At 36.7% G+C, this 23,043-nt stretch overlaps 1 protein-coding gene across 1 annotated transcript in view; it reads right to left on the bottom strand.

Moving 5' to 3' along the window:
• The window catches only part of ITGA1 (integrin subunit alpha 1), a 199,403-nt gene that overhangs the window by 5,517 nt on the left and 170,843 nt on the right, over positions 1 to 23,043 (bottom strand). Inside the window, exons 22-28 of the mRNA XM_036760530.1 lie at positions 20,335 to 20,424; positions 18,555 to 18,657; positions 16,579 to 16,692; positions 11,379 to 11,480; positions 11,081 to 11,185; positions 8,532 to 8,624; positions 4,253 to 4,369 (exon numbers count right to left, since the gene is read on the bottom strand). Coding sequence (XP_036616425.1) covers positions 4,253 to 4,369; positions 8,532 to 8,624; positions 11,081 to 11,185; positions 11,379 to 11,480; positions 16,579 to 16,692; positions 18,555 to 18,657; positions 20,335 to 20,424 — 724 coding nt within the window. The remainder of the gene's footprint in view (positions 1 to 4,252; positions 4,370 to 8,531; positions 8,625 to 11,080; positions 11,186 to 11,378; positions 11,481 to 16,578; positions 16,693 to 18,554; positions 18,658 to 20,334; positions 20,425 to 23,043) is intronic.

Below are 23,043 nucleotides of genomic sequence, written 5' to 3'. Positions count from 1 at the left end.
ATGTAGGCACATGCTAAGATGCTTGATGCTTTTGCAATCTAACACCTTCTGCACCTGGCTTTGAGAAGAATTTCTGGGATGTGTACTTGTAACTAACTTGAAAGAGAAGTTTAGTATCATTTTTCCCCCTAAATGCTTGTCCTAGAGTTACTGTGAAATCCATCTTCACTTCTCCAAGCCTATCACCAGCAGCTGGATTCTAGCAGGAGAATCTTGGGCCTACTAAGCTCAAAGCTGAGGCACCTAAGAGTGTGCTTTTCTCCATCAATTAAAAGTCTCAATCTCATAACAACCTTTACAGATAGGGGTTGGTTTTTTGGTAAATTTTTTAACAACTGCTTCTCTGTGAAAAAAATAATATATCTACAATATATTTTTAAGTTTAAGCTACATTATTACACTTTCTTAAGTCTAGAAAATCAATAAAATAATAAATCAAACAAGCTATGATTTGTAGCATTTGCCAACTTTCAAAGTGAAATTACACCGAACATTTAACACTCCACTTGTGAGAGCTGAGCTGGCTTCCAACACTCCCCTGTTTACATACAACATACATAGCTATGCCACATGGTCCAATATGACAGTATTTGTATCATGACCTCAGAGAAGTCAGATAGTAAATAGTCTTCATTTTATTCTTTACTTTTCCAGGTAGACTGGAAAGTGTAACGTAGCTGAAAAGACCCACTTTAGTGTTGGGCACCTGGATTCATATCCTACCTATGTTACATCGTTTTTCTGAGACTTGGTTTCTTCAACTATAAAATAAAGGAACTGATCTCGAACATCCCTTTCAACTCGAAATCAAATGATCCTATGGACTCTAGGCAAGGTTGTGAATCAGACTTTCTTTAGGTCCTTAGCCTCTCTTTGCATCGTTCATTCTCCCCCACTATCACCCTCCCTCCCAGGTGACTTGAAGTTCTTCTCGTCCCTCCGCGAAAACTTATTTTCAGAAATTAAATCATTCATGGAGAGATGTAAAAGACTGATAAGATTATAGGCATAATACCCTCCTAGGAGGATTTGCATATTAGTGGAGAGCATGGCATTAAATCAAAGGAATGTGTAATCGGTGGTGGATTTGAGGCCTCTGCATCTGAAATAATCATAAAATGTTGTTATTGTTGCTATTGAAATAGTTAAAAGAAAAGATTTTTGAGGGACGTAAGAGGGTCTTTTGAGGTGTGGCACATCCTGATTGAGCTTGTCCCTCAGCCCGGCACTAGCATCCATGATAATTTCATTCTGGAGGGAAACTTGCTAGGACAATGAAACTCCATGAATGCTCTATTAGTCCATCTCCACAAGACTTTTGGAAACTAGTTACAATCACAGAAGAATCACTGCTGGTCTGTCTGAATTTCTGCTTTAGGGAAATTTAGAGAACCAGGATGTCAAAGATTGGTCCTGGATAAATTTTAAGGGCTATCATGGCCATAGATCAGTACAGATACCCTGTGCTTGCTCCAGACTAAGCCCACAGGTCATCGAGGCCCTAAGGTTCACCTAGTGCCTTCCTTGAGTAAGGGTCAGTGTCTACCAGGTGGGAAGACTAAAGATAATGCTCTGATTACTCTGTCTTCCATCACACCATTTCCCTTTTGAACATAATCAAATTCTTACTAAGGAGGAAAGGCAGAGATCTGGAAGGGACTTTAAAAGTCATCTAGTTCAACACTTATTTTTCAGATGAGGAAATTGTGACCAAGGAAACACAGATAGTGAGTCCTAGACCCTAGATATAAACCTAGTTTCTCTGGGTCCAAATATAATTCTGTTTACCCTGTCCCACATGCTGTATCTCTGGTATGTTAGCATTCCCCTTACAGAGGCAGTCAGGAAACATCTGAAGAACTCATCATATGTATTCAGCAGGATATCCTATAAGGGACTGAGTATTCTTAGCTATACATTGTATTCTTGTAGCCTGGTAACATAAAATGGGGGAGGGAAATTTAGGAAATTCCCACTAAAAACTCCAAGAAGTCACAGAAACAAACTTCTCATAGCTTATCCAGATTTCAGCTCCAATGTGCTCTTTTTAAAGTGGCATTCTTAGTAATAGGCAGTGAAGGCCAAGGAATCATTTTAACTCGTGAGTAGCAGACTATGTTATGAATGGTCAAACTTAAATATACAGTGGCCACTACCTCAGTTGAAAATATACAGACCTATTGAAACAGGGTACAAGATTATCCTGAAATTAAGCCCCATCACACCAACAGTAAGCCAGGATTTGTGTGCCACACTGTGGCTGACAGAGGTATTGCAGAAAGTTGCTATTGAGGCAAAGTAAGAACAGTTCTGGTAAGAAGGGGTGAAAAAAACTCATTCCCTGGGTTTGTTGGAAAAAGACCAGAGATTGCATCTACTTGCTAAACAGGATTTGAATGGTTTTGGAGATCCTTTTCCTCCTTCTCCACCACTCCCAAAAGGGAAGCTGTGTACCACATGAGAAATAATTTGAATTGCAGAGGACAGAGAAAGAATGATATTCTTTTATAGAAACAGTAGCACCCCACAGACTTGCAGAATTTCAGAATGAGAATGGACCTCGGAGACCCTTTCATGACTGGGGGTTCTTAACATAACATACGTGAACTCTGATTTTTAAAAAGCATATATTTTGGTAACTTTCAACATAATTGGTTTCTTTTTTTTTTAAACATTATTCTGAGAAAGATTCCAGTTTTCACTAGTGGTGTCAAACTCAGATAGAAATTGGAGCCACTAAACCATGCATAAGGATCCCTGTGGCAGCATACCACTTAGAAAACCTCATATTGACATTAATTAATTTTTACTTATTTTGTTAAATATTTCTCAATTACATTTTAATCTTCTTCACGCCCTACTTGGGAGTGTTGTAGGCTGCAAACACAGTCTGTTTGATACGTCTGGTCTTCTTCAGATTGCCAAAGGGGTTCACCACCCCCAAAAAAGATGAAAAATCCATCTCTAACATTAACTTTGGGGGCTGCCATCTCAAATTGTTGATTCATATTGAGCCTGATATTTCCTAAAGGCCCAATATCCTTTTAGTCAGCTTTATCATGATTAAATATGGTGACATCTTCTTGGGAATATGTGTACTAGGGTAAAAGGATGATATGGTTGGATTAATTATTGGGAAAGTGCCCAAATTAACAAGTATCAACAATTTATATTTTAATGTATTAGGGTTTGGCTTTTGTGGTTGTGTTTTCATTATTTTAGGAGGTAAAATATGAGGTAACATAAACTTGATATGGAGAAGCCCCACGATATAGAGGAGAGAGCCAGCAAAACCTGAATTCAAATCATGCCAGATACATGTTCTGGCTGTGTGACTCAGGTTGAGTCACAATCTCTTGGTGATGTAAGCAACTCTCTTAGATTATCAGTTACAGAAGGGACGAGCCACATTGGTAAAAGGAATTTCATTTGGGAATTCTCTCTACCAGTGACATCAGTGGTCTCTGTTCCCACCCATGTCTCAATGTTCTATTTGTTACTGTTCAGTCGTTTCTGTTGGGGTTTTCTTGGCAAATATACTGGAGTAGTTTTCCATCTCCTTCAGCTCATGTTACAGATGAAGAAACTGAAGCAAATAAGGTTAAATGACTTGCCCAGGGTCACATGGCTAGTAAGTGCCTGAGGCCGGATTTGAACTCAGGAAGAAGAGTCTTTCTGACTCTAAGCCCAGTGCTCTATCCACAATACCACCTATCTACCCCCTTAATGTTCTATATAATTGGGAAACCAATGTAGGATAGTTTTCAAAAGATTTTTGTTCATTCTTCATTCACTAAGTACAATGGTTTTAATTCTCCTTTAATATGCTAGTAGTATGACTCAAAGAAATGTGCGAAATATCCCCTATACCTTTACTGTAATGGAGCCTTAGGTTTGAAAAACCAGATTTATACAAAAAAATTAATTAAGGGCTAGAAAATGAGACAGAATTAAATGTTGCAAAATAAGAGGTCTCCTTGGCTTTCGGTTCATTCAAAAAAATTCCATTTACAAACTACTTTTCAGGAACATGTTTCTTCTGAATGAGGTAAGTTATAGAGACCTCTGTGTGTATATGTGTTATACACATATATACTTGTACACATATATGCCCACACAGAAGCAAGAGCAAGATCTGATTTTGAAGGTACGTATAGTGACACCCAATTAATGCAGGACACTTCCTAACCACGTGTCTGTTGGTGATGATTTCTTCAACTATAATAGAAAAATAAGTGGAAAGAGCGCTCACCTTCCATAGTGCCAATATAAGGAGCATCAATAGCAGAAATCCTGCGAAGGCACTCAGAAGGATCACCCATAATGGCACTCGGCCAGGTAGAAGATCTTTGGATATTTGAATAGCCAGCTGAAAATAATAAAGGCAGACAGTCAAAAGCATGAAATGTCTTTTTGAGCCATTAAAACAGAGTAATTTTGATATTATTATAGCAGTATAACAATGCCTAATTAACAACATAAGTATTCTAAACAGTGTCCAGAGAGTATTTCCAATATGTAAGTGTACGTTATTAAGTTAAATACATTTCCATATTCCCAAATTTATATAAAATCTACTCTTAATGAAAAGATATTTGTAGTATAACTAGAGTGCTGGACTCTAGAGGAAGACCTGGGTTCGAATCGTGCCTCTAACATTAACTGTGTAACCTTAAACAACTCAACTTCTCTGAGCCCTTACTTTCTCATCTGTAAAAAGGGGATGATATCTGTATTACCTTATTTGTATTCCTGATACAGGTAATATTTATATCCTGTATTACTGTGTGTCACAGGTTAATTGTGGGAATCAAATGACATAATGTATGAAAAGCATTTTGCAAATTTTAAGCACTCTATATGTGGGCTTGGAATCAAGAAGACTCATCTTCTTGAGTTCAAATCTGGTCTCAGACACTTACTAGATGTGTGACCCTGGGCAAGTCACTTTACCCTGTTTGCTTCATCTTTAAAAATGAGCAGGAGAAGGAAATGGCAAATCACTGCAGTATCTTTTCCAAGAAAACCCCAAATGGGGACATGAGGAATTGGATATGACTGAAATGACTGAATAATTATGATTATATTCACAATCTCATCCTTCATAATATTAATATGCAGCAAAACTTCAAGTAACTAATATGCAAGGGTTATTTCAGTTAATTGGTTTTCTGGTTGACTTAACACTAACCAGAAAATCTTTGTTTCAAACTTTGTCATTGAAAAATCAAGAATAGAAAACATAAACTAATAGGATATTAGGTCTGGAAGGAACCTGAGAGATCTAATGTTTTTAATATTCGGGTCAAGAAATCAGGGATCACACAGATAGAAAGCTTCCGAGGAAGGATCTGAATCCCTGTCTTGCTGATATGAAGCCTGGTTTGCTAGATAGGTAGGGAGATCCCAAGGAGTCCAGGGCATGGGGAGGAGCAAATGAAGGATGTATCAGTCAATGAACATTTATTGGGGGAGCGTTCATTATATTCCAGGCTCTGTGTATTAGAAGACAAAAGCCTGCACCCCATTGTACTTCAGCATAAACAAAATAACAACAAGGTATATTGGGAGAAGACACTAGGAGCTGAGAAGTTTGCTGCTGTCATTGCCGTTCAGTCATTTTTCAGCTGTTTCCAACCCTTTGTGACCCCACTTGGGGTTTTCTTGGCAACAACACTGGAGGAGTTTGTCATTTCCTACTCCAGCTCATTTTACAGATAAGGAACTGAGGCAAAAGGGTGAAGTGACTTGCTCAGGGTTATAAAAGTAGTAAGTGTCCGAGGCCAGATTCGAACTCAAGAAGATGAGTCTTCTTGACTCCAGGCCCAGTACTCCATCCACTGAGGCACCTAGCTGCCCTTGTTAAAAACTGGCAATAGCTTAACATTACTTCTCCTTTGATTATATTTTCATGAGGGATTTCATTTTAATGATTCAAAGGGAGAGCTAATGATGAGCATTCTAGACTTATGTCAGATCAGTAGGCAGACACACATTTGTGTAGAAGACACTGATCTTTACTTGTAGCATGTAGATAAGTGATGTCAAACCGAAATAGAAATGGGGGCCACTAAGCCATGGATAAGCAGGGGCCATACAGTGATTTAGAAAACCACACATTAACATTATCTGTATTCTATAGCATGTTCATTTATTTTATTAAATATTTCCCAATAATATTTTAATCTGGTTCAGGCTATACTCAGGTGTGTTACAACAGAGTATTTGATACCTCCAATGTAGACTACTGCCTATATGATACCATACCAGTGATCAAAGTAATATACAGTGTAAGCAGATTCTGTAGGCAGAATAATATGATTTGAGGTAATTCAACACCTTAATTTTACAGGTGAGGAAATTTCGTCTGAGATAAAGGAAGTGAGTGACTTGTTGGGAGAGACCTTAGAGTTCATCTTATTCCAAGCCTCTCATTTACCAGATGAAAAAAACAAGGCCTTGAGAGTTTAAATCATTTGCTTGAGGTCACGCTGGTAGCAAGTGGCAAGGCAATGATTCAAACCTGGGCTTTGGTTTCAACATTCACCAACTACGAATCAAGCCATGTTTGCACTGAGCCACAATGAACATTGAACACATCGTGGTCATGCAGGTGTTAAGTATCAGAACTGTTATTAGAGTACAGGTTTCCTGTCTGTCCTCCAATATGTTATAAATCCTTTAAGCAATATTTATTTTCTTTGCAATGGCCACTTGACTGCGTGTTCCTGAAGCAGCCCTTTCAGCTTTTGGAAAACATCAATTGTTAGGGAGTTTTTTCTTATGGTGTATTAAAATCTGCCTTCCTTTGGCCCTGCCCTCCAGGATAAAAATAACAAATCTAATCTCTTTTCCTCATGGCCAACCTTTAAATACTATTTGTACCAGTGTTATGAGCTTTGGAAATAGTTCCCTTTAAGATCAAATGAGTCAAACCTGGGTTCAAATACTACCACTGATACTTACCACCTTTTGACCTTGGAAAGTCAACCTTCTATAACTCAATTTTCTTCTTTTTATTATTATTATTATTATTGTTATTTTTAGTTTACAACACTCGGTTCTACATAATTTTGAGTTCCAGATTTTCTTCCCTCCCTCCCCCCCTCCCCAAGACGGCATGGTATCTGATATATTTTCTACGTATAACTTCGTATTGAACTTATTTACACACTAGTCAAGTTGTGAAGAAGAATTATGACCAATGGAATGAATCATGAGAAAGAAGAAACAGAACCAAAAAAACCCCAAAAACAAAAACAAAAGAGTGAAAAAAAGAGAAAAAAAAGGCAAGCATAAAGTGTGCCTCAATCTGCATTCATACTTCATAGTTCTTTCTCTGGATGTAGATAGCATTCTCCATCATGAATCCTTTGGAGTTGTCTTTGCACCTTGTGTTGCTGAGATGAACAAAGTCTATCAGGGTTAGTCCTCACAGAATCCATATATCTATGGTTGTGTATAATGTTCTCCTGGCTCTGCTCCACTCACTCAGCATTTTGTCGTGTAGGTTTTTCCAGGTTGTTATGAAGTCCATATCATCCCCATTTCTTATAGCACAATAGTATTCCATTACCTTCATATACCACAACTTGTTCAACTGTTCCCCAATTGATGGGCATCCCCTTGATTTCCAATTCTTAGCTACTACAAAAAGAGCCGCTATAAATATTTTTGTACATATGGGTCCTTTTCCCACTTGTGTGATGTCTTTGGGATACAACCCTAAAAGTGGTATTGCTGAGTCAAAGGGTATGAACATTTTTTTAGCGCTTTGGGCATAGTTCCAAATTGCTCTCCAGAATGGCTGGATCAGTTCACAACTCTGCCAGCAATGTAACAATGTTCCAATTTTCCCACATCCTCTCCAGCATTTGTCATTTTCCTGTTTTGTCATTTTAGCCAATCTGACAGGAGAGATGTGGTACCTAAGAGTTGTTTTGATTTGCATTTCTCTAATCAGTAGTGATTTAGAGCATTTTTTCATATGCCTATAGATATCTGTAATTTCTTCCTCTGAAAATAGAACTCAATTTTCTTATAAACTATATATGTGTCTGTGTAGTACTCAAATATTTCTAAACAATATGCTTTTCAAGGATGTTCTTCAGATGTCAATTGCAGTTCCATATGTCTCTTTTAAGAATGGGTAATTCTAAATGTATCATTGATAATCAATGTGAATAGTAAAAACATGAGTTTATTGCAATGGTTAGAGGCTATAAAGACAAATAGTATGCAGAGTATGTTAATAGATTTAATAGGATTGTGACCAAGGAAGTTGATTTGCCTGAGGTCAAAGGTAAATAGGTAAATAGCATGGCTGTACCAGTTTATTATACTTCAGAATCAAACTAAAATCATATGCTAGGCTAGTGAATTCCAATTTCAAGAAGGGGAGAAAAGTGCCTAACACTTACCTGGAACAGTACCTTTCTTCCACTGTTTTAGGTGAAATATATAATTATTAATCTCATGTCATAAAATGCAGAGTGAAACTTAGAATGTTTTCAGAATTGATACCTCCTTACCTCTCTTTTCTGATTACTACTACTTAACACGAGTGATGAGTTTTCACTATGAAGTTCTGCCTTTATAGTCAGGTTTAAACTGGAAAAAGTTGCCTGCAAAAAAAATAGGTGGGATTTCTGTTACCATTTATTGCAACTATACTAAACCCAAGTCATATTTAAGTCATAGCCTTCATATTTAAGTGTGGGAGTTTTCATTCTCTTGTCTTTTTCCTCTCTTGGGTCACTGACATTTCTTTCACTCTTCTAAAGAAAACAGGACTTGAGCAGAAATAAAGAAAAAAATTAGAAAATAAGCCTGATTAGAATTATCTTTGGAAAAAAGAAAGCAACAGTTTTTCAGCAATTAGGGTAAAAACTGTACCTAATAAGGTGGAGACATTTACTGAGCTCCTTGAAGTCAAAGACGAGACATTTCAATTTTGCATTTTTATCTCCGGTGCTTGAAGTGACTGACTTACAATAGATGCTTAATAACATATATATACATCATATACATAATAAATGCTTATCAATTGATTGATAGTAGAACTTGTTATCATACACATTTGGCTGAAGCAAGAGTCAAATCATATCCACCAAAATAGACACTGAAAATCTGATATTTCATAGTAGTAATATGGGTATCAGTCTTTTTTCCCCCAAGGCAATAGAGGTTAAGTGACTTGCCCAGAGTCACACAGCTAGTAAATGTCAAGTGTGTGAGACCAGATTTGAACTTAGATTCTCTGGACTCTAGGGGTGATGCTCTATCCACTGTGCCACCTAGCTGCCCCAACTATTAGTCTTAATAATATTATTACAATTTCAATACTTCAAGGATCTGTAGTTTCACCTTTCTGGATGGTCCTTTCACTGATGCAGATAGGAACCTCTATTGACCTTAGTATATGGTCTTTGTGAATTTCTATACTGGGAAAATTATTGGGTAGTGACTGAATTCTATTGCTCATATTTCTTTTTGAACTTAGCTAGACTGGTTCTTGAACATGCAGACATGCAGACTTGACCTGGAATCTTTTCAAGTTTGGAAGAAATTGTGAAAGCATAGAGATTACCAGAATAACCTTCAAAATCCCAGGATTGTCTCCATGCCTGGTGGAGTGGGATTTTAACACAGATGTCCACTGATATGAATATCAGATAGGAGTTTCACTATGTATCAATTGCTTATTCTTGATATAGGTTTCTAAATCTTTTGATATTATTCAAAGACAGAAAAAAAGAAATTGTTATCACTCTATAACCTTGGGTGGTCACTATGTTACATCTGCAAAAATGAAGTTGTAGGTAATAATAGATATGCAAAAAAGGTGTCAACAAAACATTAACAAAACATTTAAAGGAGATATAAATAAATAAAAAGTTGTTACTAACTTATTAAATTTAATATACACTTAATAATTATCCATAGTGTGAGTTCAGTTTCATATATAACCCTCTTTTTCTTCTTTTCTGTATATTCAAATGTTTGTGTTTCTAGATGACTAAGTGCATAATAAAGTAGAAAATTTAAAAAAAACAAAATGAGAGGTTTGGACTAAATGATTTCTGAAATACCTTCTAGCTAGTGTAGTCTCTGATTCTAACAAAGAAATCTGACAGCTTTTAATGATAACCCCCATTATTACTCAGCTCTTTCCAGTCTACAAAGCATTTCCCTTCAGACAATGTCATGTGGGAAGCAGTGTACCTGTGATTTCATAGGTCCAGGAACTCTTTGGCAAGGAAACCCTTTCTACCAATGCAGATGGGTAACTGTTTTTCAATTATAGTTTTAATAAGTCATCGGAGGAACTCAGAGGTTAAGTGCCTTGCCCAGCTAGAATCTCTCAGAGGTGGGATTTGAATACAAGTTTGTCTGGAGGCCAGACATCTACTCTTTATTTTCCCCACCTCAGAGAGAATGCTCAAAGTCACAGAACCGTTTAGCAGTAGAGCTGGCAATAGAACCCAAATCTTAGTGGTTCTTTTTTTAATGTTTCCATAAATACTAGTTTAGACAACTAGGTCATTTTAATTATTATAAACAGCCAAACTAACTACATAGGACATATGAAGGAAGATACTATCTGTATCCAGAAAAAGAACTAATAAACAGAAGTATGTATAGAATGATTTTACATCTGTCTGTCTGTCTATCTATCTATCTGTCTGTCTGTCTATCTATCCATCCATCTACATATCTGCATCTAATGGTAGCATCTCTAGGGCAAGGAGGAGCAATGAAAAAAGAAAAATAAATTTAAATGGTAAATTTATTATATATTTAAAAGGAATAGCAAGTTGTACATGATAGATTTGCAGTTTCCTGTGCAATCATTTTTTTTGTTATTCTATATTATGGAAACACTTGTTTTATCTCATAAATTAAAAAAAACTATTAGGGATTTTCAATATCCCCCACAATTCCTCAATGAACAAAGGAAGTAATAGAATCTTTGCAAAATGTAAAGCACTATATAAATGTGATTATTATTATTATCATCACTATGCATTTGTTGATTTACTTTGCATTATTAACTCTCTAAGTCAGGAAGGTCACTTACTTTTATAAATGTTGACTTCCACAAGAAGAATGTAACATTTACTTGACTTACATCAGAAGGGATCAGATTACACATAATGGTTGCAGATTTGCAGGTATCGCAGTTCTGTTTGAGAGTACAAGAAAACCGATTAGCAATCATTGCTACTTTAAGTCAGATACTGGAATAAAAACAGTTCACTTCACTTTAATGTCAGATTTATGCACTTGGGATATGGAAGCTGGCAAGACTGAACAGAAAATATGAAATAATGATTATTGTTAAAATTAGCACTTGTCTCTTAATTGTTGAAATTTACCGAAATGGTGCCTCGCTTGAGTTCTCCAGATTTTGGTATAATTTTCTTTCCAAAGTTGATCTCGAAGGGATCTTGAAGGCTAGTTGGTCTGCAGTTTATGTTCTGTTAGGAGACAAAAATGTTGCTTTATCAGACATTGGGGTCCTGTCCCTCATCCCTCCACCAAAAGAAAACAAAAAAAAAGGGAAGAAAAGATCTTCTAGAAAGGCACTAATTGTGAACACTGGCCTTGGCCACATATTAGTTTCAATGTGTAGTATCATTAGCTATAGCTATACCTATATGGAAGTAGTAATCATTGTGATAGCATCCATTAGTTGCTAAGCATGACCACAATGTTTTGAGAGGATGTAAGGGATGCTATAATATTACCATGCACAAAATCAATTTGAGTTCATACTCATGAGCTTCTTGACTCTTATTAAGATTTATGAAATATGACAGCATAAGAAGTACATACATTTTAAATTCCTAGGATATTGAAAGATAAATGGAAAATGTAAAGTTGCTCCAAAAGTAGAATGTTTAATAACAGTTTAATTTTTAAATAGTGGCTCATATATGGATTGCTAATAGAAAAACCCACTAAGAGTTTAGAAGCAAGGGGTTTCGATGTTGGATGCCAAGATCACAAGATATGCAGACTGCCAACTGCCCCCAAAGTACCCCTTTAGCTTCTTGTCTTTAATCAAAGGACATGAGATTGTGGGCAGACATTTCTGAAACATAAACAATTACAAAATAATTCCCAGCACCTTCTGCAGCTCTACTCCATTCTCCATACAACTGACAAAGTGAATTTCTTAAACCATTCGATGGTGTCACACAAGCCCTCCTCTTCCTCCCCCACCCCCCAATAAACTGTAGTGGTTCCTAATTACCTAGATTGCTGGGACTGGCAAACCACAGGATGGGGCTGGCCCACTGACTACTTTTGTATGGTCTCAAAGTTAAATGTAAAAACCATTCTTAGGTACAAAAGCAGGCAATAGGACAGATTTGGTCCTCCAGCCGTAGTTTGCTGACTCCCTGCAGAGGATTACAGGCAAATTCCTCTTTTTGTCATTTAAAACTCTTCACAACCTTGTTTCTTCCTACTTTTTCAGTCTTATTCAATATTATTACCATCTGCACACAGAAAGCCGGTCTGGCTTTCTGGTTCCTCAAACATGAAACATCATTTCCCTGCACTGTGTGTTTGCGTTAGCTGTGCCCCATGCCTGGACTACACTCCATCTTCACCTCCATTTATTGGATTCTCTGAACTCAAACACCACCTTCTGCATAAGACCTTTCCTGGTTCCCCGAGTTGCTAGTTTCTCCTCTAGGTTTACCTTATATGTTTTTGTTTCTTGCAAATACCTACATATGTACATGTTAGACCATATACTAGATTATAGGCTCTTCATGGGCAAGAACCACTTCACTTTTGTCCTTGAATTTCCAAAGCTAACCTAGCCCAGCACCTGGCACAAAATAGGAACTTAATAAATGCCTACTGATTGATTAATTGACTTAATATCCCTTCCTAACTACCCCCCTGCTTATCTGCTGAGGTCTTAGGGTCTCACAAATTTATTTTCTGGGACAATGGGAAACTGTTAAAAGTCTATTTTGTGACACAATGAGCAGTTGAATCACATTTTTCTCAGCAAGCGATAGAGGAAGAGAGTGCTTGAAGGGGTCTTAGCTACTTTTGATTATGTCTGTCTTCTGTTCTAGCTCCTGCTTTCTGATAAAAGTCATTTTATACAAGAATTATGAATGAAGAAGTTATGGAGGTCTAAGGTGACAGGGATAGGGAGGGCAAAAAGAGAGGCTAAGAAAGAAAATAGTGAGTGAAAATAAGATGGAGGGAAATTCACAAATAGTAATTATAACTTTGTGAATGGGATACTCATAGCATCTCTCTTTGTGGCAGCAAAGAACTGAAAATTGCAGGGATCCCATCTATCGAGGAATGGCTGAACAAGTTATGGTGTGTGGTTGTGATGGAACCCTACTGTGCTATAAGAAATGATGATCTCAATGATCTTAGAAAAGAATGAAAAGAAAAAAGAAAAGTGAAAATGAAGTAAGCAGAACCAAGAGAACATTGAATACAGCAACAGCAATATTGTTTTAAGAATGATTTTGAGAGACTAAGTCATTTTGATTATTATAAATACCCACATTAAAAATAAAGGACATATGAAGAAAGATGCTATTTGCATCCAGAGAAAGAAGTGACAAATAGAAGAATATATAGGATAATTCTACACACACACACACACACACACACACACATATGCCTATTCGTATCTAATGGGAGCCATCTCTAGGGTAAGGGGAGAGTGGGAGGGGGAAGGAAAAAGAAGAACTTTACATTACAACTTTGTTGTATATTTGGAGGGAATAGCAAGATAGCAAGTTGTACATGGTAGATTTGTAGTTTCACGTATCTTTATTTCAACACTAGTTTTGTTCCATGAATTGAAAATAAGTTAAAAAAAATTGAAATAAGACTTAAAAAAAGAGGCAAGAGTAGAGAAGAAAAGAGTTCCACCCCTTTAAGATATCTTTGGAAATAGATCAGATTGTATAAGGCTAAATAAATAAAAGTTAGGCTATAAACACATTAAATATCTGCATGAAGGTTTTAGAGGAAATGAGAGACACTATGGATGGGTCAAGTCCCTCCATCCGGGAGACCTTTCTGCTGATCCACAGGACAGATACAATTTAGGGCTTGAGGACTCAGAACAAACTTTTGCTTCGGGGAATGAAAAGTGAGATTAGAGTGAAACAGACATTATTGGTCAGGAACTGTGAAAAACAAATGAAAAAAAAATCTTAGACAACACTTGGGTAAGATTAAGTCAAAGATCAGTCAGTGTTATTTGATAATGGTTTGTTGTTGTTCAGTCATGTCCGACTTTCCATGACCCTATTTTGGGTTTTTTTGGCAAAAATACAGGAGTGGTTTGCATTTCCTTCTCCAGCTCATTTTACAGCTGAGGAAACTGAGACAGACAGGGTTTAGTGACTTGCCCAGGTTCACATAAGTAATAAGTGTCTGAGGCCAGATTTAAACTTAGGAGGATGACTCTTCCTGACTCCAGGCGCAGCACTCTATCCACTGCATCACATAACTGTCCTAGTTGTTTAGTTACAAAATTCATGGAGCCACTAGGTGTTCAAACTGGCTGGAGTTGGAGTCAGAAAGACCTGAGTTCAAATCCAGGCTTGGACACTTACTAGCTGTGTGATTCTGGTCAAGTTATTTGATCTCTCTGTGTCTCAGTTTCCTCATGTGAAAAATGGGGATAATAATAGCGCCTATCACACAGGGTGGTTGTAGGGATGAGATGTTTGTGAAAGTCTTTGCAAACCTTAAAGACCTATAAAAGCGCAAGCCATGATTATGTCTGGATACGTGTTTTGTTTCAAGCCTTGCTCTAACATGCATGCTATCTTTTTTTTTGAATCATCTCAGAATTCTTTAATCTTAAACAGACACAGACAAGTCTGGTCCTTGAAAGTTGGGACTCTTTCACTTCTGTCTTCATAGTATCCTGAGTGTCTAGTGCATCTAAAACACTTAATTGATATGGAAGGATTGAGTGGTTGTGATTCCTTTCTTATGAGAAGAGCATGCAGGACTCATGCAAACTCAGATATAAGGCAAGAAGGAATAGGAATCCAGCAGTACTATAGATATCATTCTGGGCCCATGCTGTAGTTGTTTTTCAGTTATTTCAATCATGTCATCTTTTTTTAAAAAATAAAAATGAGAGAAAAATCAATATATTCTTCTTCATGGCTGTTCGGGGTCTGTTTTAATAATTCTGTTGTTTTCTGAAATAAAATGCAAGAGTGAAGAGAGTATATTTTATATACCTACTTTTTTGAGTTGCCTATGACATTAGTTAAGGATCACTTTACTACAAGGCCTATACAAGAGTTACCCCAAGTTCCCAGGAGAAACCACCTTAAGGCTTACCTTACAACTGCAAACCTATTCACTTATTTAGTTTAGAATTTTAGTGACCTGTGATTATGTCAGTGGGGCTTACTCCCTTCATTGACACAGACTGTAACTCCCTTATGACTCAGCCAAAGTCTTTTGAGAAGTTCTGTGGCCAAAAATAAATCATCACCCTGTAATAAATTGATGATGATCCTCTCCAAATGTTGCTAGATGGATCCTGGAAAGGGAAACACACAAACTACCCCTCAGACCAAACCTAAAGCCCATCTGGCTTGGTATAACTTGCCATGAATAGGCTTTGAGATTCCAAGGGCACCTCCAAAACAGGACCAGCCATTAGAGCAGGACCTTAATGGATGAAACCTAGCTAATTGACAATCAGTGTGATATGCATAATGCTAAATTATTATTTGTTTTAATTGATTTAAGTCTACTAATCAACAGTCAGTTGAATTTTTTTTAATTGGGAGGACTTCTTTTGTTTTGACTGAGTCATTTCAGTCATGGCTGACTCTTCGTGACCTCATTTTGGGGTTTTCTTGGCAAAGATACTAGAGTGGTTTGCTATTTCCTTCTCCAGCTCATTTAACTGATGAGGCAAACAGGAGGTAAGTGACTTGCACAGCTAGTAAATATCTGAGGCTGGATTTGAACTCATGAAGAGGAGTCTTCCTATTTGCAAGCCCAGGGCTCTATCTAGTCCACCACCTAGCTGCCCTATATTTCTACTATTTGCTTTGCCATTACTGCTTTGGCAAAGCACTTGACAGGCAAAGTGAAGGACACTGAGTTTGTTTCAGCACCAATTTTCTCATATGATAGAAAATAAAACTAAGCTGTAGTAATAGATTGTATTAAAAATATTATGGATCTTGGGCAGGGAGGTGGCCAAGTGGATAGAGCACTAGCCCTGGAGTCAAGAGGACTTGAGTTCAAATGTGACCTCAGATACTTACTAGCTGTGTGACTCTGGGCAAGTCACTTATCCCCAATTGCCTCCAAAATAAATAAAAGAATGGATAAATAAATATTATGGATCTCTTTTGGTTATTTAAATCACCTTCGTTTCTGAAAATATTTTTCTCCTTTCCCAGTCCGTCAAGTCATCCCTTGTAACAAAAACAAAAAAGTTCAGCAAAACCAGCTAACACATCTGCAGAGTTTAACAATTCGTGAAAACTTAAAAATAGTCTTAAAGTAAGAGAAAGATGGTAAAGGAACATGACTTACATCAGAAGATGACCATCCAATTAGGTAGAGTACAGGGTATTCATCTGATGTTAAGTTGGGGAATGAAATATTCAGCTTAAGCTCTGGTATGGGGATGTGTCCACTTTTTCGGATCTGTACCAAAGAAAAGAAAAGCCTGATTAAGCACGTGGTGCTTAATCCATGTTTGCTATTTCTAATCTTGGCTGTTCTTACCTACATTCATGTTCTTGTTCTGGTCACCACCTCTTAATTTTCACAGCCAGGAAAATTTCCCACTCAAGAAAATTAGAAGCAGGTAGATGCCTCCAGTGGAATCTTAGAACCGAAAGGGGCCATAGTCTTATCCAAGGACAACACTGACTGAGGCAATCTAGACTTATGAAATATGGAGTTTGGTTGGCATGAAAGAATGAATGATAAGAGGAAAGGAAGAATGAATTCGTTTAACTAAAGATATCTGTCTACCCAGAAGTGGCCAACATAAAGTAAAATTATCTAATGGGAAACCAAAGTCCTGCTTCACTTACCTTTACCTTATCACTTTAGGTATTATTCACATACCTAAGGCCAGTTTCTAGGAACTCTGTGGATTTCTTTGAGGTTATTTGAATTCCAGGTGAGGTATCTTCCTTTGTAGTTCTGATCGACTTGAGAGAATACCAAGAGATCTGGGCTATTTTCACTTGGGTGCACTGAAATGGATCTACCTGGCTAGGTCTTCTGGTAGGACTTCTCAGCACATCTGGGGCTAACATCTGTTGGCTTCAGATTAGGTCAGGGCTTCTAGTTCTAAAAGCCTAGAATCACCTGTCAGAGTATTTCTGGGACTTCTGATTTTGCTTCTTGCTTTTTATACTTGGGGTACTCCGACCCTTGTTGATTGATGGGTGGAAGAAACAAATTATCTGAATACTTTGACAAAACATCTTTGAGTATTCATATTCCCTCACCTTCTTTGAGTCTGGCATTTTGTTCAGGAAAGGGGAATGTAGACAGGGCAACCTAACAACACTGAATTCCACAGCCACTTCAGAGTCCTACGGCATGGAAGTGAAAACACTGTATTTGCCCACTGAATCTTATACATGAAGTTTAATTTATTCTTTGAAGTCAGTCTGCACTTTATCCTGACATGACAGGTGATAGGTGAATGTTATGTGTTTTATATAGATAGCTTCTTTTACATACATAGTCATAATGATTCGTCAGATTGCCCATGGGCATAGAATCATGTGGTCCACCCAGTGCAATGCAACGACAACAACAAGAACAGACAACAACAAGACATTTACGCTACAGATCCGGAGGGTGCCATTTTTTCACTGTATAAGAATTTTCCTTTTTTCTTTGTTCAGGTGCTGATATGTACATGTACAGAGAAAGAAATGATGCCAAGATTGTTTTGGAATTCTCACCTTAAATATTCACAACATATGACCATCATTTTAGGCATATTGAGTAAATAATTGATGTAAAGCCCAACAAAATGTGGAATAGCTTCCTGCTTTGCTTTTATACAGGGTCCCTTGCATTCATTGTCCTTCTACTGTAGGATGTTAGAGATTTTTCTGACCCTGTCATTTGTTGTTGTCGCTATTGTTTGTCCTTCATTCTCAAAGAGGACCATGACATCAGGGAAATGATGATATAACTTGCAGTTGACTTTATTTTGAGTGAGGGAGGGCTGTGCAAGGTCACCAGCTTCACTTTTCCCTCCAGAGCCATCTGGGTCCAGTGGCAAGATATAGATCAGGGCTACTGGAAATGGCCCCCTGACTCTGTCACTTACTCATAATGTAAATATCATCAGTGATTTTTTTAAAAAAATACTTTTAAGCAGTTGAACTTTTGAAGCTGTAGTATGCTCTAAGGAATTGGAGCAGAAAGATTAATGTGTCACGACAAACAATTTCTATACATGTTATGACATATGACATAACTTAGAAGCTTACAACTAAATCCATTAAGATACAATTTTAGTATTTATTTCTCACCAAGTAGAAAACATTGATTTCATTTCCGATGTCATTGGTAGAATTAATTACGTCAGGAACTGTATCGTTGGCCGAAATTGAAATGTGATATTCACTTGCAGAGCTTAAAAGATATTGATAAAAAGAAAAAAAGAAAAAGAAAAGTTTTGTTTTTATTCAGTTTGATTCTTTCTCTAAGCCATGTAATTCCAAAAAATATGTATACATATAGACTAGGATGAATTCTTCTGTTCCTTCTACTTAGGGTCAGAAAGCCTAAATCCTTATATTGAATGAAACACAGTCAGGGCTTCAGGAAATTGAGAAGAGCCAGAGAATACAACTCGATTAGTGTTGACACTTATTTGGCATCTCTGTATTTTAATAAATATAATTTAAAAAATAAATCATGGCACAATGACATACAATAATGAAAAACTTATATGGATTCTGCGGTTTCATTTGTGGCTAACGAATTAACGTTCACAAAAAGGCAGTATTTTCCTGTAATAAGGATTTTTTTTAACTTGCACATTTTTTAAAGTTTAAAACTCTAAGCTCATAATTGTAACTTCACTATTCAACTTATCCATTCATTCTGGTGGTGTCAACTGAATTTTGATAGTTTTCTTAAGCAGAATTCCAGAAGAAAGTCAAGGAAAAATGAATAAAAGAAACTCTTTGAAAATGTTTTACCGGAATTTGTCTTTCAATAAATGGAATGGAAGGAATTCTTGCAGAAAGCCAAAGTATTAGGAAAAGTGGATACAACAGGATTGGAAAAAAATTCACAAAAAGGAAAAAAAACATGAATAAAGATAGACTTGTGTGTCTTACAATTTTGACTTCTTTTCCTTTTATGACTTCCTAATTTTGCTTGACATTGATTCTTAGAATTTTCCTGTTCCTGATATTTATTCTTAGCATGATTCTAGCACTCTCTTTTGCTTAGGGAGTTTCATTAGGGATAAAATTTTATTAAAAACTTATATTTGAAAGGATAAATATAAATAAAAGTCTGGAATGAAAGATAGTTTTAAAATAATTGAAAGAAACCCAAATAATAGTTTACTTTTAAAAAATTTACTTAATGTTTTATTTTTCCCAATTATATATAAAAACAATTTAAACTCTTTTTTTCAAATTTTGAGTTCCAAATTCTCTCTCTTCTTCCTCTCCCCTCCTTCATTAAGAAGGCAAGCAATTTGAGATAGGTTATACATGTGTAATCATGCAAAACGCATTTCCGTATAAGTCATTCTGTGATCTGCATTCAGGCTCTCCCAGTTCTTTCTTTGGAGCTGGACAACACCTTTCATCATAAGTCCTACGGAACTGTCTTGGATCATTGTATTGCTGAGAATAGCTAAGTTATTCATAGTAGATCATCATACAATATTGTTCTTACTGTGTACAGTGTTCTCCTGGTTCTGCTCCTTTCACTTTGCATCAGTTCATGTAAGTCTTTCCATGTTTTTCTGAGAGCATCCTGCTCATCACCAAATAACAGTTTTCAATGAAACTTGATTTCATCTTTTTATTTTGTCCAGAATAACAGCATGGTCAGCACTTGAGTGCACAGAATAAGGACTAAGACTCATGAGTTATAGTACCAACACATCACCATCTCTATGCCTCAGTTTCCTCATTTGTAAAATGAAGAAAATAATTGTCCTACATATCTCTTTGGGGTTGTTGCAGGTGATGTACTTTGTAAATCTATAAAAGGTAGTCATTACTATTTTTTAGATTTCAGAAACCCTTTCCCTTACAAAACAGTAAAAAGTAGATGCTTATCTACCTGGAAAACTGGAGTCCAGCTTCATATTTTACTGGAATAGAAATATCTACTTCATTGTCAAAAAGCGTCTCTGAAGGTTCTTCACTGTCACTAGAAAACAACCAACATGTTCATGTTAGATAGTACTAAGATATCTTGCATAGTATCTCTATTGGCATCTGGTATTTTATTTTGTTTTGATTTTTTTTTAAGAACAGTGCTTCTGTTGCAGACAATAGCCATTTAGAGATACTGCTACACATTTGAGAAAGATTCCAAAATTTCTAAAAATAAAAACACGTTTTTGAGAATGCTAGGCTAAAAAATAGAGACTTCTACCAGCTCTTTCCTTCACGGGCTAGGGCAACAAAACTCCATGTTTTCTGTAGTTTTATTGAACAACCCTGGCATTGACTGACACTATACTCTTTTCCCCAGACTATTTCATTTCAGCCCTAGGGTTCTATTTATTTAGCAAGGCCTCTCCTCAAGAGGTTTGGCCCCCTGCAGTTCTTGTCCTACTTCTCTCCCTGCCACTCACCTTATCTAGTTTTTTTATTTCTTTCCCCAATTTCATTATTTATTTATTTATTTTTAGAATTCATTAAAATTTTTTTTGAGTTCCAAATTCTCTCTCTTCTTTTCAACCCTCCCCCACCCATGGAGAAGGCAAGAAATGTGACATTAATTATACCTGACACACACCTTTTTTAAAGAAAAACTAGGTCAAGATCACAGAACACACTGTGACTCAATTTTTAGTCATTCTTTTAGAAAAGAAAGCTAAATAAATAGGCATGAACTCTCATCCCTCCTTTCATATAATAGCACTGATATAACTGAGGGGAGGAAGGACATGTAGAAGGGAAGACTGGGTGTGGGATAGGAGCATTTAATAATGAATGAGGATAAAGTCTAACCTTCCTATCCTGGTATTTAATATCTGACCCAGCTTGCCTTTCTGGCCTTACACCATACTGCTTTTCTGGATGAACCTTTTATTCTGTTTAACTAGGCTATTTGCCATGCCTGTATATCTTTGCTGATGCCGTCCTGAAATACTCTCTTCTTTCTTCTCTATTTAGTCAAATCCCATCCATCCTTTAAGACTCAGTTCAAACCACACCTGTGTCAATTCCTTGGCCAGAATAAAGTTAAAGAATGTAAGAACTAGAAAGGAGCTTAGAGGTTGTACCGCCCAATTTTCTCATTTTATCATATGGATCAAATATAGACTGCTCTCCAGTCTAGGTCATAATCCTCAAATGTATGTGTGTATGTGTAGATGTACATGTACATATATGTGTGTGTGTGTATTACATATATATATATACACACATATATATATATATACATATACACACATCATAGTGGATAGTGAGTTGGATGTGAAATTATAAAGATTTGGATCCAAGTCCCATCTCTGACGCACATACTGGATGTATGATCCTGGGTAAGTCACTGTCTTTAAGATGAAGTGACATATGATGAAAACCTGCACTGACAGAGGGAGAATCCTCACCCGGGAGTTCCCATCACCAATGAAATCCCAGGACCCGTCCTCATCCTTATAAATGTATTCATTGAAAAACAACTGGATAAGTTTTCTGTATAAAATATTTTTACAATGAAATTCTTTTTATATTTCTTTCAATTCAAATAAAATTGTTTTACTCATTTTTATCATTATTGCTCTCTTTGTCTTTGTTACTTGTTTTTTTTCCTTACTAAGAATGTGATTTTAAGCTGAGTTAAAATTTTGAACAAGCCATTATTTTTTTGAGGAAAATGTGGACAATATTTTGATTCACTAATTAAGAAGTATTTACTAAGCACCTACTCTGGCCAGACAATGTGTTAGGCACTGGGGATAAAAAGACAAAAATAAAGACTATATCTGCCCTAAAGGGCCTTTTATCCTTCTGGAGGAAGAAACAAATAAACACATAAATATGTAATATAGCTAACACTTATATAGTGCTTACAATGGGCCAATGGCTTTACAATGATTATCTCATTTGATCTTTACAATATCCCTGGGAGGTAGGTGCTATTATTAATCCTACTTTACAGTTGAGAAAACTGAGTCAAATATGTATTAAATGACTTGCTTAGGGTCATACAGCTAGCAAGTGCCTGAAGTCGGATTTGAACTCAAATCTTCCTGACTGGAGGACCAGCACCCTATCCACTGTGCCACCAAGTTGCCTCTAGGCATCTGATGGGAGGGGAATCACTAATAACTGGGAACTCAAGAAGGCTTCATGTAGGAGGTGAAGTTTGAACAGAATCTTGAAGGGAGATAAGGATTCTGGAGGCACATTTATTTGGACTAATACAAAGCATAGGCCATTTTCCTGAGGTTACACAGCAAATTAATGGTGAACCTTGGACTTTTCCCCTGGTGTTCCGATGCCTAGTAGAACTCTCCCTCAACCATGCCTTAGTTACCTCCTATGAATGCATCACTGACCATTTATTCACTCATTCACTTTAATCTTCAGTAAGTTTTCATCTCATTCTATGTGTCTTATCCCCATCTAAAATGCAAGCCTCTTGAAAGCAGGAGGCAATGCCTTATAGTTAGTACAGTATGTCACCCTCAATGACCAAAATAGTGTTTTATATGGAGTAGGCACTCAATAAATATTCACTAATTGGTTGATTGCTCGATGGATGAGGAGCCAGGCAAGAACTGAACTGTTGTGACTTCAATTTCCACACAGATGG

Source organism: Trichosurus vulpecula, chromosome 1, assembly GCF_011100635.1.
Source record: "Trichosurus vulpecula isolate mTriVul1 chromosome 1, mTriVul1.pri, whole genome shotgun sequence".
Classification (NCBI taxonomy): domain Eukaryota; kingdom Metazoa; phylum Chordata; class Mammalia; order Diprotodontia; family Phalangeridae; genus Trichosurus; species Trichosurus vulpecula.
Note: the sequence above shows the minus strand (reverse complement) of the source record. Positions and strands in the feature narration are given on the sequence as shown.